Below are 16,329 nucleotides of genomic sequence, written 5' to 3' on the forward strand. Positions count from 1 at the left end.
GGAATGTTGATATTGCTGCTCTCCAGGAAACCAAGCTGGCAGATGCTGGGTCAGTGAAAGAAACCAACTACACTTTCTTCTGGAAGGTCTTGAGTTCAGAGGAACACTGCCTCTGCGGAGTTAGATGTGCTTCTGAAATCTATCAATGCATTCACAGGTGAATCGGAACATATCATATCCCTGCAGCTCTGCACCAAGTCAGCACATGTCAACATAATGAGTGCTCATGCACCCATGTTGGCATTATGCACCAAAGACATGGACTGCTTTTATGATAATCTTCAGAAAGTAAGATTCCTTTCCAACTGGCGAACAACTGTACATCCTTGGCGACATCAGTGCAAGAGTTGGATGTAACCATCAGTCCTGGCCTGTCTGCCTCAGTCATCACATTACTGAGAAAATGAATGATAATGGTCAAAGGCTTCTCAAATTCAGCTCTCAGAATCAGCCCTGTATCACTCATACTTTCTTCAACTTGAAAGAGTGTCACAAGGTTTCATGGCGCCACCTCAGATCCGCTCACTGGCATCAACTTGACCTCGTACTGGTACGCAGGACACGTCCCAGTGCTGTTAAAATTACATGCACGTACCACAGTGTAGATTGTAATACTTATCTAGCCTTGATCATCAGCATTGTGAAAGTTGTCCCAAAGTAACTGTATATGACAAAGGAATGCACTAAGCCAAAAATCAATACCCTCAATACCAATACCAGAGATGCACTGAAATACTCTGTCTATGCAGATGATTTCAGTCATACAATGGAACACAAACCTGACCACCAAACCGTTGATGAAACATAGTCCATGCTGAGAGATGCAATATATAAATGTGTCAAATTTACTTTTGGAACATGTAAATTCTCTAACAAATCAGAGAGTGGAGGGGTGGGGGGGAAGATCAAGAATTAGATTGAGCCAAGTATGAGATTGAGCCGTACTTGGCTCAATCTAATTCTTGATCTTCCCCCCCTCCCACCCCTCCACTCTCTGATTTGCCCACCTTGATTATCTTTTTCTGATTTGTCCTCCTTGCTTACTGTTTTGGGTTCTCTGTGTCTTAAATATTGAGTCTGTTCTGGTCTGGCTGTGGTCTGAAGAAGTGGGTCTGTCCCACGAAAGCTCACCTAATAAACTATTTTGCTAGTCTTTAAAGTGCTACTTGACTGCTTTTTGTTTTGATAGTGTATAGACTAGCACGGCTTACTCTCTGTTACTATTCAACATGCCATAGAAATGGACTGCGAGGAGGGGAATGGTGTTCAGGGAATCAAAGGGACAGCTCCGACAATCAGAACTGCTAAGAGACTGTTGAGACTAAGCGTGAACTGATGACAGACTGTTGTGGGCAGCTAACAGCACAGACGGAGGCTGTGGGCTGGCAGGGAGAGATAAGGCTTTCGTGCAGCTGGAGCTTTAATAGCAAACAGGAAGGTAAGATAGAAAGAATGGTATAGACCTGAGAGGGGAAATAAACTCCCCTCCTTGCCTCCGCCTTGTACCCCTCACCTGGGCTGTGCACACCCAGAGGGGTGGGAGCTGACCCCCCAGGAGAACTGTTACCGTCTTTGGTCTCTCCCTGGGGGTCGAAACACAAACTCCCCTCCGCCTCCGGCGGCTGCCAGCATCTCCCCTCAGCTCCCGTCACCCTCCCATCCCGCTGCTTTGTCTCCTCCAGCCCCTGCTATGCCGCAGCCTCCAGGTCACTGACCTGCCTGACTGGCTCATTTCTGCCCTAGTCACACCCGCCCCTCCCCCCGCTGCGAACTGCCCCGGAGCACCTTGTAATGTGTGTAACGGCAGGGCAGCAGGCTTTAATTCCCGGTAAGAGTAAGGAGAGCAGTACAGCAGCGCTCACTGAGCATGCTCGATACACCGCACTCCTGGGTTCTCCTCCATTCTGAGACGAGCGGGTGGCGTGCAGCGGTCACAGCAGAGAAGGGGGACTTTTCTCGCGACCGGGTACCACAGCACGAGAGCGCTGGGCGGGGGGGGGGGGTCGTGCAGTCCAGGGGGCTGGGCGGAGCCGGCCGCCACGCATTGCCACCGGAACCTCCGGCAGGCGGAACCCTGATGTGAGTGGGGCACGTTTTCAACCGGGCCGCTGACCACGCACTGAAGCGGAAGCGCACTACCGGACCCGGCCGCTGCTGCCCCCACAGGAAGATGGCGGTGGCCGGGGTTCGGCGGCGGCAGTTCCTGCGGCTGCTAATGCAGCTCGGCTCGTTACTGCTCACACGCTTCCCCTTTTGGAACTGCCTCAGCGCCCTCATGCTGTTCGCCGAGCGGGCCGATGCGCGCAGGTGGAGCGGGGCCGGGCCGAGCGGTTTGAGCACGGGCCTGCCTAAACCCAGGGTTATGAGTTCAATTCTTGAGGGGGCGATTTGGGGCGAAATAGATTCTAAGAAAAGAGAATGGTGCTTGGTTCTGCCAAGAGGGCAGGGGACTGGACTGGATGACCTCCCGAGGTCCCTTCCAGCTCTATGAGATGTGTATCTCCATAAGCCAGGAGGGCTGGGGGAGGAGTTGGGGTGGGGGCAGTGAGCTGGAAGGGAGGAGAGCGTTAGAAGTTGGGGTCCATGGAATTGAGGTAGGGGTGGGAGTCAGGAAATAATGATACTGATCTTTGGAAAGTGCTTTGTGCTCTATAGGAGAACAGGGCTAGGGATTGCTTTATTATTGATAAAGAAGGCTGCAGCTGAGGCATGCTGATGGGGTGATATGATAAATGCTTGCCTTACTGCTATTTGGCCGGTACACATTTCAGGATGAATACTGGGCCTCTGTGTCCCAGGATGTCAGTTGGACACCTCTTCACAGTTTTTAATATCTCCAGTCTGAAAGCAGAATTCTTCCCAATGCAGTGCCTGAACATAGCTGGGAACCCCGGGCTCATATGTAAACTTCCAATTGTGAATGCTCTGTTCTGCTTTTATGGTATGACTTGATTCCTCAAATGTCCCACTGGACTTAAGCTCCTTCCTTGTTTCCTATTAGGAAACCAGACATCCCAGTTCCTTATCTGTACTTGGACATGGGGGCAGCAGTGTTGTGTGCCAGCTTCATGTCCTTTGGGGTGAAGCGCAGGTGGTTTGCACTGGGAGCTGCTCTTCAGCTGGCGGTCAGCACGTATGCTGCATATATTGGGGGCTATGTGCACTATGGTGACTGGTTAAAGGTGAGGTGTTCCTTAAAATTTCTGGGGTGGCTGATGGGCTAGGAAGTCCCCTCTCATCTGTTTCCATTCCACCCTCCCCTAGTAATCTTGGGTGGTTTGGCCTGTCTGAAGTTATTGTAGCTCTTAGTCCAGGACAGGTCCTCATGTCCAAGTAAAACTAGCATCAATGTTGAGCTTCCTTGTTGACTCTTTCAGCAGGGAGGGCAAGGAATTAAAAGGCAATGGAGACTGAATTGCTAATTTGTCGAGATCAGGATGGTGGGAGGGATATGTGCCCAGCCAATTCCTGGGTTGCAGCTTTTGTCTACAGCTGTGTTTTATGAGCAGTAAATTCATGTTAGAATTTCAGGCAGAGCAAGAATTAGCTACATTGCCCTTTCCTTACCATTATTTTCTTCCACTTCTACCCCATTTTGAGCCTTTCGGTCAGCTATCTTATGGTCAAAGGAGTTGGTTCAGACAGGTTGCATAGCACACCTAACTACAATCCTTCCTGACTTTAGCTGATTGTGTCCTGAAACAGGAATTTGAGGTCTGGATCCTGTGGAATGCTCTGCAGTTGTAATTGTCATGTATCTAAATGCCTCATTTTACAGGGCTCCTTTTTATTTCCCAATCGCTAACTGATACGCCCATGGTGTGTTTCCTCCTGCAGGTGAGGATGTACTCACGAACAATAGCGATCATTGGTGGGTTCCTGATCTTGGCGAGTGGGGCTGGTGAGATCTATCGTCAGAAGCCACGGAGCAGGTCTCTGCAGTCCACTGGGCAGGTCTTCCTCGGCATCTACCTCATCTGTGTGGTATGTACGCAGCTGTGCATGGACTAGCTGGTGCCAAGGTAGACTTAGCTCTGAGGTGGCTTTCATGCATAGTTCTGCCATTGCTAGCCCGTGTGCATTGGCTTGCAGTGGAACCACCAGAACAGGGGGGATTAAGCAGGCTAATGAAAAACAAACTGGGATTCAGTGCTTATCATGTGGCTGTGGTCACAACTGGGGAAGTGTGGGTGTTGGAGCAGCTTATACCAAAGCTGAGGGGAGGTCACACAAGGTCTATGGTCTCTTTGCTTTTTAGCAGAGGCAGGACAGATATTTTCAGTTTGCACATCTGTGGCTGTTCTTTTTTGTCAGCAAGCCCTTCAAAACTAGGGGATTTTCTGTATAGCACAGGCCCACTTATGGTGTCCCTTGTATTAAAAAGGCTTGTTGCCAGAGGAGCCCAGCTGCCATTGTTACTAGCCATGGTTGTCTACTGCACTTCCTTTGGCCACTCCTGCAGCCTAGCACAAAGGATTCTGTGGAGCATTTAGAATACCACCACACATGACTGGACAGAAACAGAAGCAGTGAGTTGGCTCTGGGAGGAGCACCATCTTCTTTGAAAGAACAGCCCTGCAGGGTGGGCAAAGCAGAGAAATGGACATAGTATTTTGGCACCTGGTATGGCCTTAGTCTGTCGCTATTGTTTGAATAGTAGGCACAATTCCTCCCAGTTGAGGCTATATTCTACCAGAACCCCCAGCATGCCAGCAGAGGATGCTGCGCCACTGGTGACACCACTGTTTAAAGATGATATAAAACTCCTCCTGATCCCATGATGCTTTGTGCAAAGGTCAGTCATTTACCTTAGTCTCCTGGGCAAATTCCAGCACTGATGATTAAATCATAATTGGATCCAAAGGCTAGAACTTGAAGCTAGATAATAAAGTGAAATCTCAAGCAGGACTTGCCAGGTTATTTTACCTTGGTATTTGGCACTGGTCTGACCACTACTAGAATCCTGGGTCCAATTCTGGTGTCCACAGTTCAAGAAGGATACTGATAAATTGGAAGGGGTTTAGAGAAGAGCTACAAGAAGGATTACAACAAGCATTCCTGGCACCTTATACACTGATGTTTTGGAGCAGCTGACAAAAGCTTATGTCCAAAATATCTGTTAGTCTATAAGGTGCCACAGGACTTCTTGTTGTTTTTGAAGATACAGATTAACTCAGCTACCTCTCTAATAAGAAGTATTAGAGATTTGTAAAATCTGCCTTAGGGTGCGAGACTCAAGGAGCTCAGTCTCTGCGGGTTGCAAAGAGAAGATTGGGGGCTATCTGATGACAGCCGTTTAGAAGGACCTGCATGGAGAATAAATACTTGATGATAGGACCTTTAACGTATCAAAGCTCAGTAAGATCCAGCATTTGGAAGTTGAAGCTGGACAAATTCAGACTGGAAATATGCCATGAATTTTTAACAGAGAGGGTAGTTAACCACTGGAATGACTTACTGAGGATTGTGGTGGATTCTCCATTACTTTTAAACTAATCTTGTCTGTTTTTCTAAAACGCTCTAGTTCAGCCACAGGCAGACTTTTTAAACAGGCATTCATTCCAGGAAATCCTGATATGCTATGCTAGAGGTCAGACTAGATGACGATAATAGTTCCTTCCGGCCTGTACTCCATGAATTGCATTGTGTCTCCTTCAGTTGGTCTCCTCTACTCCCAAGCTGCTGTGTAGCGATGGCATGCATGCAGTTAAGCTGTTGCCAGGGTGCACACAATGTGCAAACCTTTCAGGGATGAAAGACTCTGGGTTTGCCTGCACTGAATTTGGGAAGTATGATTGCAGCACATGTATATGTTCCTGAGGCAGCATGAGAATCCATAGTAGTAAAGTTGCAGCAACATGAGAGGGGAGGGGAGCCCTTATGGGTCCTGGCTTGGGTGGGGTTAGATCAGAGCTAGCTTGGATACATCCATCCTTGCTGTAGTCAGACCTCCCACTTGCAATGTGCACATGTTCAGTGTATGAATTTGTTCCTACCGTTTGGCTTACTGTTCCACTGTGCTCTATAGGCCTATTCCCTCCAGCACAGCAAAGAGGATCGCCTGGCTTACCTCAACCACATCTTAGGAGGGGAAATCACTCTGCAGTTACTCTTCATCCTCTATGGGGTGCTGGCCCTGTCATTCCTGTCTGGCTATTACATCAACACAGCTGCTCAGATCCTGTCGGTGGTCCTGCCCCTGGTCATCCTGTTCATAGATGGGAACGTTGGCTACTGGCATGACTCTCGGCGTGTAGAATTCTGGAACCAGATGAAACTCATTGGGCAGAACGTTGGTATTTTCGGGGCTGTCATCATCTTGGCCACAGATGGTTGAGATGGAACAAGTGAGGCTTGATAGTATGGGGGGAGGGAGAGGGCTCTGCAGTTTGGGGAAGGGGGTGGGATTTTTTTTTTTTTAAATTATCATTATTTATTTTTTTAACTACTTTTTAAAAATTCCTGTATGATTTTTCCCATTGTTTAGCCAGGGGACTCCACAGATGCCTCCTGCTTGATCTCAGTCATGTTAGTCCTTCGTCACACTTTCACATGTGTTTTAAGCACAGCTCTATAAAACCTCACTTTTCTGGCTCTGTGTAGCAGCAAAGGGGCTGTACAGTAGCTGCCCACAGAGTCAGACTAGCTCAGTGGTATGGTGTGAGAAGCATAATTCCTCTGTTGAATGCAGCAGTGGTTCCTGGGAGCTTTGGCTTTCCACTGGGGAGTGAGATGGTTGATTACCGGAAAGAAGCCAACAATGAACTGAACATGGAACTTCAAAGCTGCCCCATCATTTTCTGTGAAGTCTGAACACTGGTTGCAATTAGTGGGGTATTTGGTGACCATTGCATGTGTGGTGGATGGGTAGAACAGTAATAATAAGTTAGCTCTTATTTAGCGCTTTGCATCACTAGATCTCAGAGCACTCTACAAAGGAGGTAAGTTCATAATCCCCATTGTACAGGTGGGGAAACCAGCCCACAGTGCAGGGGCATGACTTACCCAAAATCACATGGTGGGTCAGTGGTCAAGCCAGAGTGACCACTCTGCATCTGTTACTTAAGCTGATTCTCACCAGGAATAGTTTCTAATTATTGCATGTGGAATAATTTCACATGGTTCTAAAAAATATTGCTCCCCAAAAGGATGCTATGAAGAAGAGTGATTTCAAATGGGAACAACCCTCAACATTCTTGATAAAGGAGAAAGAAGGTACTCTGGAAATGAGCAGGGAATAATGTTGCCACCTCTTTCACTCCCGCCCCGTGTGCATACATCCACACTGTCTCCAATCCATTGCTGGAGCGTGCATATGAATCACATGTGCATTGGCTCATCTCATAGCTGGAGGATGAAGACAGATACTGCTTTACATGTGGAGAATCCTGCCTGTCAAAGCATGGGGAAAAGAAGAGAGCCCTGGGGAGCCACTGCCTGTCCCAGCAAGGGACATGGAATTCCCAAGTGCTGGGATAGGGTGACTGAATGAGGAAAGGAAGTTTGAAAGGGGGTAAAAGTCCAGCTCCCAAATCTATTTCCTCCCTTTGAAGATTCCATGTCTTACTACCCTGTCCAGTGATTGTCAGAATCATGGGCCAGTTGGGAGACTGCACTCCATGTTATAATGTGACTTGCTGCCCAAAGATGCTTGACTTTTTGCCCCAGGGAGACCACCTGCTACCAGGTTTGCTTTGTCCTTTGCTGTGTTGCATTGCAAGAGTCTGATTGCTGCCTGGCCAGCTGACGTTTAAGATCTTTCTGGATCTAGTGGCCTGCCCACCAAAGAAGAGCTCTCAAACATGATATTGTTTCAACTGCCTTCCACTTTGTTGAGCTGTTGAGTTCTTGATTCTGAACCATTTTCTGCATCATGTATTCTGATGATTAAATGAGAAAAGGCTTTTAATTCCACCCCTTGAGTCTTATTCCTTACCAGACATTGTTTGGCTTTAATCAAGCCAAGCCAAACCTACCTATTGTACTCCTCTTGTTCCCAGTTCCCTTATCTGAGCAACACACAAGCTTTGTTAATCACACACATCCCCTTCAGACTCAGGTCTATAGATGGGACACAGAGGCCCAAAGTAGCCTGCTGTGTAGGTAACAGACCCTGAGTCCAAATCCTAGCTGTGTGCTCCAGCCACTGTACACTCCTTCCTGTCCCTCTCCTGTCTTCCTCCTAATCACAGGCATGTTCAAATGCTTTTTGTCTCCAGAAGGAGCTTAAGCCACCAACAGAGATGCTGTCAGGAGAGATGTATAGGCCAGAATTTTCAATCTCAGAGGTAGGCACCTAAGTAAGCAGGCTGATTTTCAGAGGTGTTGGGCATCAGTAGTCTACCTAGTGCCCCCCAGATACTTGTGGATTTATTCTCCACCACCATGTGAAGCATGCCAGTGCTCTTATGCCCACTGTATAGCTGGGAAACTAAGGGTGAAGTACCACAACTAAGGCTACACACAAGAACACTGTGACAAAGCTGGGAACAGAGACTACCTTGGAACTCTGCTCCCCAGCTCTACCCATATCTGACCAATGTGTCTCACTGTCTTCTTCACATGCACATAGCTTTTAATTTGTGCCTAACCAGCTGAAGCTATGGCACTGGTACATTTCCTCTTAGGGTTACTGGTGTTCAGCTTGGTCAGTATTGGCATTTGAAGAGCTTATTTCACAGTTAGCCAGATGGACTCTGCTTTAACCCATTCACTGGTGATGCTAGTGCTTAAACAGATCATTGCAGACTTAGTGCTGCTTCTCTAGCTTGTTACTGGTTGGCCAGTAAGAGTTCTCTGTAGATTTATGGTAAATAGATAGAAATGTAACATTTAAATATTTCACTGCTGGGGATGCTGGCAATTGACTGTTCAGTTTGTGATCAGGGTAAAATTTTCAAAAGCACATATGGAACTTGTCTCATTTTCAAAAGTTGCTCAGGCTTCTCAGTTCCCCTGAAAATAAAACTTAAGATTTTGAAGTCATTTTTGAAAATGGGCCATATACTCTTAAGTCATTTAGGCCCAGATGTTGAAAGTTAAATCATTGCTGTGCTCAATGAAACCTAATTGATTTAGGAATTTACTTATTTTCTAAAGGGATTTAGGCACTTTGGTGCCAAAATCCTATTGACATCCATTAGGTTTTAGACTCCTAATTCAGTTAGGTGTTGCAGTGTTGTTACGGGCCTTTGTCACTTCTGATCAATGGGATAAAGTTGCCAATGGAGTTTTCAATGGGGTTAGGGACATTAGCTGGAATTTCACTGGCAGTTTGGTGTTTGTGTCCCTTTGGCTGCTCTGAAATTCTCAGCTTACATTTGCAATTCAGTTTGTGTGCAGAGGAGCCTTATATACTGGTCAAGGAAAAAATAGTAAGACCCTAACATCAAACAGTCAGCATAGCTGAAGAAAGGTGACATACCTTGAAAAAGAAGCCAAAACTATATTAAAAGTTGTTGCTTTCCAGCTACGCATGTTGTCTGTTTTGTGTTGTGCACATTGTATGTAGAACACTACACCCATGCAGTTGGCTCCTATATAAATACAGGCTTGTGAATGACTCCTACTTGCTGTTCCACAGGATTGTAAGGGAGGATGTTGCTGCTCTTTTTAAACATTCATTAATGGAGCCTTGCAGCCTCCTCTGAAGTAGGCCTCCTTTTATAGATTGGGAAACGAAGCCACCGAGAGAAGTGACTTTGCAGAGGTCTCTCAGTGAGTCGATGGCAAAGATGAGACATGAACCCAAGAGGTCCAACTCCCTTGGGTCTAACTTGTCTCAGCAACAGTCTTCACAATACAGGCTTCATGAGCACTTTATTGGGGAAAAGCTGTGTGCTGAATTGGCTGAGCAGGTTCTTTGTGCCAGTTATTTCTCTGGAAAGATGCGGGTAGTTCCCCTGGGCTTCTCTGCATGGCTGGCAGTTCTGAGCTCTGTTTCTTCTTATCCCATCCTGAAGTACAAAAGCCTTACTCTCTTCCCAAGCCCAACCTTTTCCATGCACTTTCTCATCCAATAAGATTGCCTTCTGGTTTGCAGAACGAATCTGGAATGGATTTTGCATGGTTCACCAACTCATATGAATCCCGGATATCAGAAAGTCCAAACCAGAAGAAGATCCATTGGTGGTTAGTAAAGCTTCCATCACTGTGTTTGAAATACCTGATGGGAACAGAATGAATGCTTAGACCCCAGGCAGCATCTGTATCCCTTAGAGCCCCAAGATTTTCAGCTGATACAATTACAAGGAGGATGCCTGTCAGACTTGGACCTGCTGTATTTAGTTGGGTACTTAAGCATACTGCTGATCTCCTAGACATCAGCAATTGTATTCTTGCAACATGCCTGTAAGCGGCATAGTAGTGATGGGTTCTGTTGGCAGTTACAGGTTGTGGGTAAGTGGCATTGGTAGTGGTGTGGGAAACCCATTACTGGAGCACTGTGCATCAGCGTTTAGCTGCAGCGGCAGAGTGATAGAGGGGCCCAGCCCTGGTGTAGAAAGGGTGTAACAGGCAGGGATCAGGGCAGGATTGCAGGACATCAGTAGCACTGTCTGTGGGAAGCGCAGGGCTGGAACAGTAGGGGACTGCAGGGCAGGATTGCAGAGCTTTATGCTGGGAAGTCCAGGGCTGGAACAGCTCAGGAACCCTTGTTGCATTTAAAACTTGAGCACAACACAGATGTGCATGTATGTCAGCGACCCATCAGGAGGGTGGAATTTCCAGGGAAAATGCTGCTTTACCCAGGTCCCCTTTCCACCTACCAAGGGTTAATGGGGTTGGTGACGCGGGACCGCCAGAAGAGGGTCCTGAGGTCCTGACGCAGGCACTCCCACAGCCTCTGCCCGGAACCTTGGCTTTTCTTAGTGGAGCTGACCACAAACTTGTCCAAGTACGGTGTGCCACCTAGGACTGGCTCCTTTGTGATGATGGCTGCTGCGCTGTAGCTGGGTGACAAAGTGCTGCGTGAGTGGGGCTGGGAGTCGCACAAGCAGACTGTGCTTGGCTGGGGAAGGCTTCCAAGAGGAAGGAAGGAGATTTTGCACCTTGCATTCCCCCTTTCTTGCTCCCTCCTGGGCCCATGCAGCCGCTGCTCTCTCCATTTGTGGTGGCTCTTAGGCATGGAGGGAAATAACTGATTTGTGCCTGGCTTTTGGCTGGCCTCAGGGTTCAGTGGTTCTGGGATCTGGGTTCAGTGTGATCCCTAGAACAGGAGCCAGCTTCTGCCTTTTGTAAATCTGACTCATGCTGGATATAAAGTGAAAGGCCTAGCTGGTCCCATGGAGTAAGGTGTTGTACATAGTGAGATGACCCCTGCTCCCAAGAGTTTCCCATCTGAACAGCTCAGGTAGAAAAAGGATGGGAGAGCAAGGAATGTTTACATATCCCTGGGCTAAATAGCTAATGGCTCTGCTAGGGACACTTTGCAATCCAGGGGCTGCCCAGCCTTCCCTTTAGAAGAGCTGAATAGACATTTCTCTGTATCTTAAATGTCCTGCTGCTTGTCTGCTCCTGGAGCCCAGCATGGAAGCACAGTGGTCTTCTTACCCCTCTGAGAAGTAGATTGAGTGCAACCTTGGTTGTAGAGAAGCCAGATAGTCCCCTCGTAGGGTCTTCCCAAAGGACGTGTTGATCAAGGAGACCAGGCGCTTCTGGTCCAGTTCCTCCAGCCTCTCAGCCCGCAGCATACGCTCAGCATTCCTGAACAGGGTCCCTGAGCCTGGAAGACGAAGGGGTTTGCTCACGTGGATATTCTCCAGTGGAGCAGCAGCACTTACATTCCTGCTCCATTTCTCAACCATCTAATTTGCTGCACTGTGCTACTTCTCCAGCTGAACTCAGTTCCCCCATCCCATCCATGAGATGACAAGGCAGTGGCTGGGTCCATCAGTACCCTAGGGGCACACTTACCTTTGTTACTGAAGAGCTCAGCGAGCAGTGCGTCAGCAGAGGTGATGACAGCAGAGGCCTCATAGGGCAAGTGGCTCAGCAGGTCAACTATCAGCCTGACCTGCTGCTGCTCCTTGTGGTCCATCCACTGGACTTCGGTTATTAGGTCTAGGTCAGCAGGCAGGTTCACATTCCCCAGCACCTGCAAGGACAGGAGGGGGCATAGCAAAGAGAGAGGGTGATGTCTTTGTAGGTTAGTCCCATCTGGACACTCTGGCCCATCTCCTTCTCTGTGGTAGCTGCCTCCAGGTAAGCCTGGAGTGGGGTCAGCTCAGCTACTGAACCCAAGTGGAGGGCACTTAATGCACTGGGCCCAGTGAGCAAGGTTTGCTCTCCTGCTGTGGTCAGCCCCAGTAGAGAGGCCTCTGGGGGGTGCAGTGCAGGGGCTGCCTTGACCTTGTCTCAGTTGGCTGGCAAGTCCCAGCAGCACCCTTAGTTCTCTGCAGTCCCTCTAAGGTCCCTCCCTAAATGCATGTGCTTGACACACCAGGATGCGTGCCTGCCCTCCAGTGCCCACTTGGCAGCCCTTCTCCAATGTTGTATGACAGTCCTCAGCACTGTCTCCTTGCTATGCAGTCTGCATGGGAAGGAGTTACTGGAAGCAGGCAAGGAGTGGCATTACCACAGCGAGGGAGAGGGAGAGAGGCAGGAGGTAGTTGGTGTGTGGGAGTGTATCGTGGAAGCAGGGCACTGGCCTGGCACTCCCATGCCCTGGCACTCAAGCAGGATGCATGTCATGCCCAGTAGCAGCAGAGGGGTGTGTGAGCTGGTGTCCCATGTCAAGCCCTGTGCTGTCCTTACTCACCTTCTGCCCTGTGTTCCTGATCCCCCCACTCATGTTCAGGAAGATGATCTTGGTGGGCTGGAGTACCCTGGCGATGGCGGCAGTGACCTCAACGGAATCCAATAGCAGGGTCTGGCGGCCACAGGTCTCCCCAACAGGGCAGATGATAGGTATGTTCCCAGATTCCAGGCACCACTGTAGCAGGTCACTGTCCACTGAGATGATGCTGTGAGCAGAGAGGCGTTAATTGGACCCATCACCGTGGTAAGGAAAGCAAGGCCACTAGAGGCACCGGGAAGACCTGCATGCTCAGAGGCTGACCTGGAGTTGGCAGCCGACTGCTCTGCTCCCAGCACGGCACCGGCCCCAAAGAAGGGCATAGCTGCAGCTGAGTTCTGTTGCAGGGCATCCATCAGGGCCTTGCAGTTCTGGGTTAGCAGTGCCTTGGTATCCCGGAAGGTGAGGGTGTCACTCAGGGAGCTCTGTGATGGCAGCCCCATTACCAGCAGTGGCTTCATATCCATGCGCTGCAGGAAAGCCAAGCTGAAGGCCAGGCTGCTCACAGTCTCCTTGCAGCGGGAGACAGCCTCATCCACCTGTCCCAGGGAGAACAAGAACGAGGAAGCCATGTGTTCCCTGAGGAGGGAGCTGAGGGCCCTGAGGAGGCTGGGCAGCCACTGCCCTGGGCACTAAGCACCTAGGAGGTGGGGAGCTCTGGCTCTGCATTAGACACTCCTATTATGAAGTGAGCACCTACAACCCCTCGAAAGCTCTGAGTTTAGTGCCTGGTAAGACTGTGCAGAGTCCTAGGTGGGTAGAGAGTGACATGGCTGAAGAGACCAGAGCACTGCTGCAGCCAAAGTTTCTCCTTTGTCTCCCCTGGTAAGTTGTCCTCTCCTCTCTCCATTGCAGCTATTGCCCCCTCCTCTCACCCCTCCTTGAGACAGTTATCCCCACCACAGCTTTTGCCCCTCCCCTCCTTTATCAGTCCATTCCCACCCCAGGCCATGTAAGCTTGGTGCCCTTTGTACCTAGCAAACCCTGTTATCTGTGGTCCTTATCTGCCTGCTTACAATCCAGCAGAGGTGGCCAGGTTCCAGTGCTAAATGTTTCCGATTGAGACAGAACTTGTGCTCTGCCCTCAGGCCAATGCTTGAATAAAGACAACTGCAGCCCTCCAGATGTATGGGGAACAGGAAGGGAGGTAGCGGTAGGAGAACCAGCATAGGTAGCACCCTGGGCACTGCTGTATGGGCTGGGCTGTTAACCCCTCTGAGTCAGCATGCTCATCAGCCAAGCAGCTCCCTCCTGTGAGACTGGAGCAGACAAATGGGCTCATCTGGGCCAGTGTCCTGTGTCAGGCTAGGAGGTCCCTCTAATCCAATATCATAGAGCACAAAGGAGACCATAAGGTTATCTAGACCCACATCCTGAAAGGCACTGAGGTGCCTAACTTCCATATATGTCAGTGGAAGTTAGAAGCCTTAAAGGGCTTGCGGGGGTTGGGGGGGCTTGCTGGTCCCTAGTCATGTGACCCTGCAAAATCTATCCACAATACTGATCTGGGCCCTTGCTAATCTTGACTGTTTCTCTTCCCAACACCTGTGAGGCAGCTGTGAGCCCACTGCACACGTGGAAGCTGAGGCCCAGCAAGGCTAAATCCAACATCTAGAGGTCTTTAGGGACCTATCTCCCACTGAAAGCAGCTTCCAGTTCGCAACCTAAATAGCTTTGAGGATCTGAGCCTAAGTTACACGCAGGTTACACATGAAGTCTGTGGCAGAGGAGATAACTGAATGTAGGTATCACAAGTTCTAGGCTACAGTCCTAGGCACAGAGCACCCTTTCCCATCCCATTAGTCTATGGTGGTAGCCAATATTCCCTCTAATTTTTTCCATCCATGTAAGGAATACATTTTATGCACACAAAAACATGTCTGGTTGTGCATCACCAGTAGAAAGATGCTGCTGGCTGTTGGAGCTCTGCTAATCAGCTGGATGGTATTTGACTCTCTCCTGGCTAGCGCTCAAGGACTCAGCTTACAGGGAAAACTGGTGGGAACCTGCCTGTACCAGAACAATCTAGTTCAGTACCATATCTTGTGGTGTTTGCCTCTATCACATCCCAAGGCAGTGTGTACCACAGATTAATCACATGTTGTTTCCAACTTTCATTTCCTTTTCTCTAGGTTAGGGGTCAGCAACCACAGGCATGGGTGCCAAGAGTGGCACACGAGCCGATTTTCATCAGCATGTAAGGTGGAAGCTCAGCTCTGCCCTTCTTCCCCATGCAGCTGGGAGCTTGTTCAAAGCTATACCACCTGTGGATTAACAAAAGACCAGCTAATGCTACCAATCACCTAAGTGCTAAAACTCTGCATTTTAATTTATTTATTAATGAAGCTGTTGAACGTAGGACTATTAGTGACTTTTAAAAGTATCACCAGCACTCAGACTATACATAGTCAGGTCAAATTTTGGCACTCCGCCTTGGAAAGGCTGCTGAGCTCTGCTCTAGTTTGATCTGGCTGCCTTTTTAATTCTGGCTCCTCTTTCAGTTATTAACTGCTTTATGACCTGCTGTTCTGGCTGGCTACTAGAAGCACATTTCTTTCCAACCTAAAGTATATTAATATTTTCTGATATGTGGGAACCTTAATCTTGATCTCTCTTGTGAAATACTGTGTGTTAGTACTTGAAGTGATTCAGAAATGTGATGGAGAAATGGCCCTGATTCACAGATTTTTACAGTAGGGGGAGGGGAGGGTCTGTTACAATCCTCATCTGAAAACCGCACCTAGTGATTCCTCAGCAACAGAGGGGTTGAACTAAAGCACATTTCTTACGGGAAACATCCAGGCATGGCAGGAACTGCAGAGGAATTGGATGTTGTGTTGACTGAGGGAGGTGAGAGATGCGTGTCTGTGCTAAAGAGACAGGGATCCCTGTAGTTGGCAGGAGTGAATCCATGCAGGATTTTGAAATGCTGGAAAATTTCTAAAGGAAAGCCAGTGAACTTGAGGTCTGGATGTGGTTGCACTTTAGATTGCAAGGGAGCAGGCAGCAGCTGAGAAGCCATGGTAGCAGGTTGAAAACTAACAAAAGGAAGTTTTTCTTCATGTAGCTTAAGGTAGGCCTGTGGAACTCTGCCAGAAGATAATGTGAACACCAGGACTTCAACAGGGTTCAAAAAAGAACTAGATAAATTCATGGAAATTAGGTCCATCAATACTTATTAGCTAGAATGGGTAGGAATGGTGTCCCTTGCCTCTGTCAGAGTCTGAAAATGGATGACAGGACAGGAATCACTTGATGATTACCTGTTCTGTTCACTCCCTGTGGGGCACCTGACATTCACCTCTGTTGGAAGACAAGATACTGTGTGGAGGAGCTTTCAACATCATGGCTGCAGGAGAGTGTTGGGGCAGATGAGAGCTCAGGAGGGAGCAGTTCCCACCCCAATCTGCTCTGGGTCCATGTTCAGCCAGCTGGCATGTTGAAACCCTCACATCTGTCTGATCTTGAGCTGAAGATACGGCGACACAACTGTGTATCTAGCATTATCAAGGGCAGCTGAGGAAGTGGGGAGGGGT

At 48.7% G+C, this 16,329-nt stretch overlaps 2 protein-coding genes across 7 annotated transcripts in view; one reads left to right on the forward strand and one right to left on the reverse strand.

Annotated features, from left to right (window-relative positions):
- The first annotated feature begins 2,153 nt into the window (after positions 1–2,153).
- The window catches only part of TMEM101 (transmembrane protein 101), a 63,327-nt gene continuing 49,151 nt past the window's right edge, over positions 2,154–16,329 (forward strand). For 4 of the 6 annotated variants that reach the window (XM_074979180.1, XM_074979185.1, XM_074979181.1 and 1 more), the window contains exons 1-3: positions 2,154–2,307; positions 3,002–3,182; positions 3,838–3,984. In XM_074979180.1, the coding sequence (XP_074835281.1) occupies positions 2,171–2,307; positions 3,002–3,182; positions 3,838–3,984 (465 nt within the window). In that variant the 5' untranslated portion in view covers positions 2,154–2,170. Of the gene's footprint in view, positions 2,308–3,001; positions 3,183–3,837; positions 3,985–6,028; positions 7,915–16,329 lie in introns of those variants that run through there. The other 2 variants (XM_074979182.1, XM_074979186.1) reach the window with 2 other exon arrangements.
- Positions 9,909–13,275, reverse strand: NAGS (N-acetylglutamate synthase). The gene is made up of 6 exons (XM_074979201.1): positions 13,058–13,275; positions 12,758–12,962; positions 11,914–12,094; positions 11,551–11,722; positions 10,767–10,949; positions 9,909–10,165 (listed from the first exon to the last, which is right to left on the reverse strand). Exons 1-6 carry the CDS (start codon positions 13,258–13,260, stop codon positions 10,012–10,014), a joined length of 1,098 nt encoding a protein of 365 aa, XP_074835302.1. The 5' UTR covers positions 13,261–13,275; the 3' UTR covers positions 9,909–10,011.

The sequence above is a fragment of the Carettochelys insculpta genome, chromosome 28 (genome assembly GCF_033958435.1).
Source record: "Carettochelys insculpta isolate YL-2023 chromosome 28, ASM3395843v1, whole genome shotgun sequence".
NCBI classification, from domain to species: Eukaryota; Metazoa; Chordata; order Testudines; family Carettochelyidae; genus Carettochelys; species Carettochelys insculpta.

Bases quoted from the DNA above. Each gene is read 5' to 3' on its own strand.
- NAGS (XM_074979201.1), bottom strand. From the start codon at position 13,260: ATGGATATGAAGCCACTGCTGGTAATGGGGCTGCCATCACAGAGCTCC. The intron at 12,963-13,057 runs GTCAGCCTCTGA...CTCTGCTCACAG, and splicing joins CAGTCGGCTGCCAACTCCAG to CATCATCTCAGTGGACAGTG. The intron at 12,095-12,757 runs GTGAGTAAGGAC...CTGTCCTTGCAG, and splicing joins TCAGGAACACAGGGCAGAAG to GTGCTGGGGAATGTGAACCT.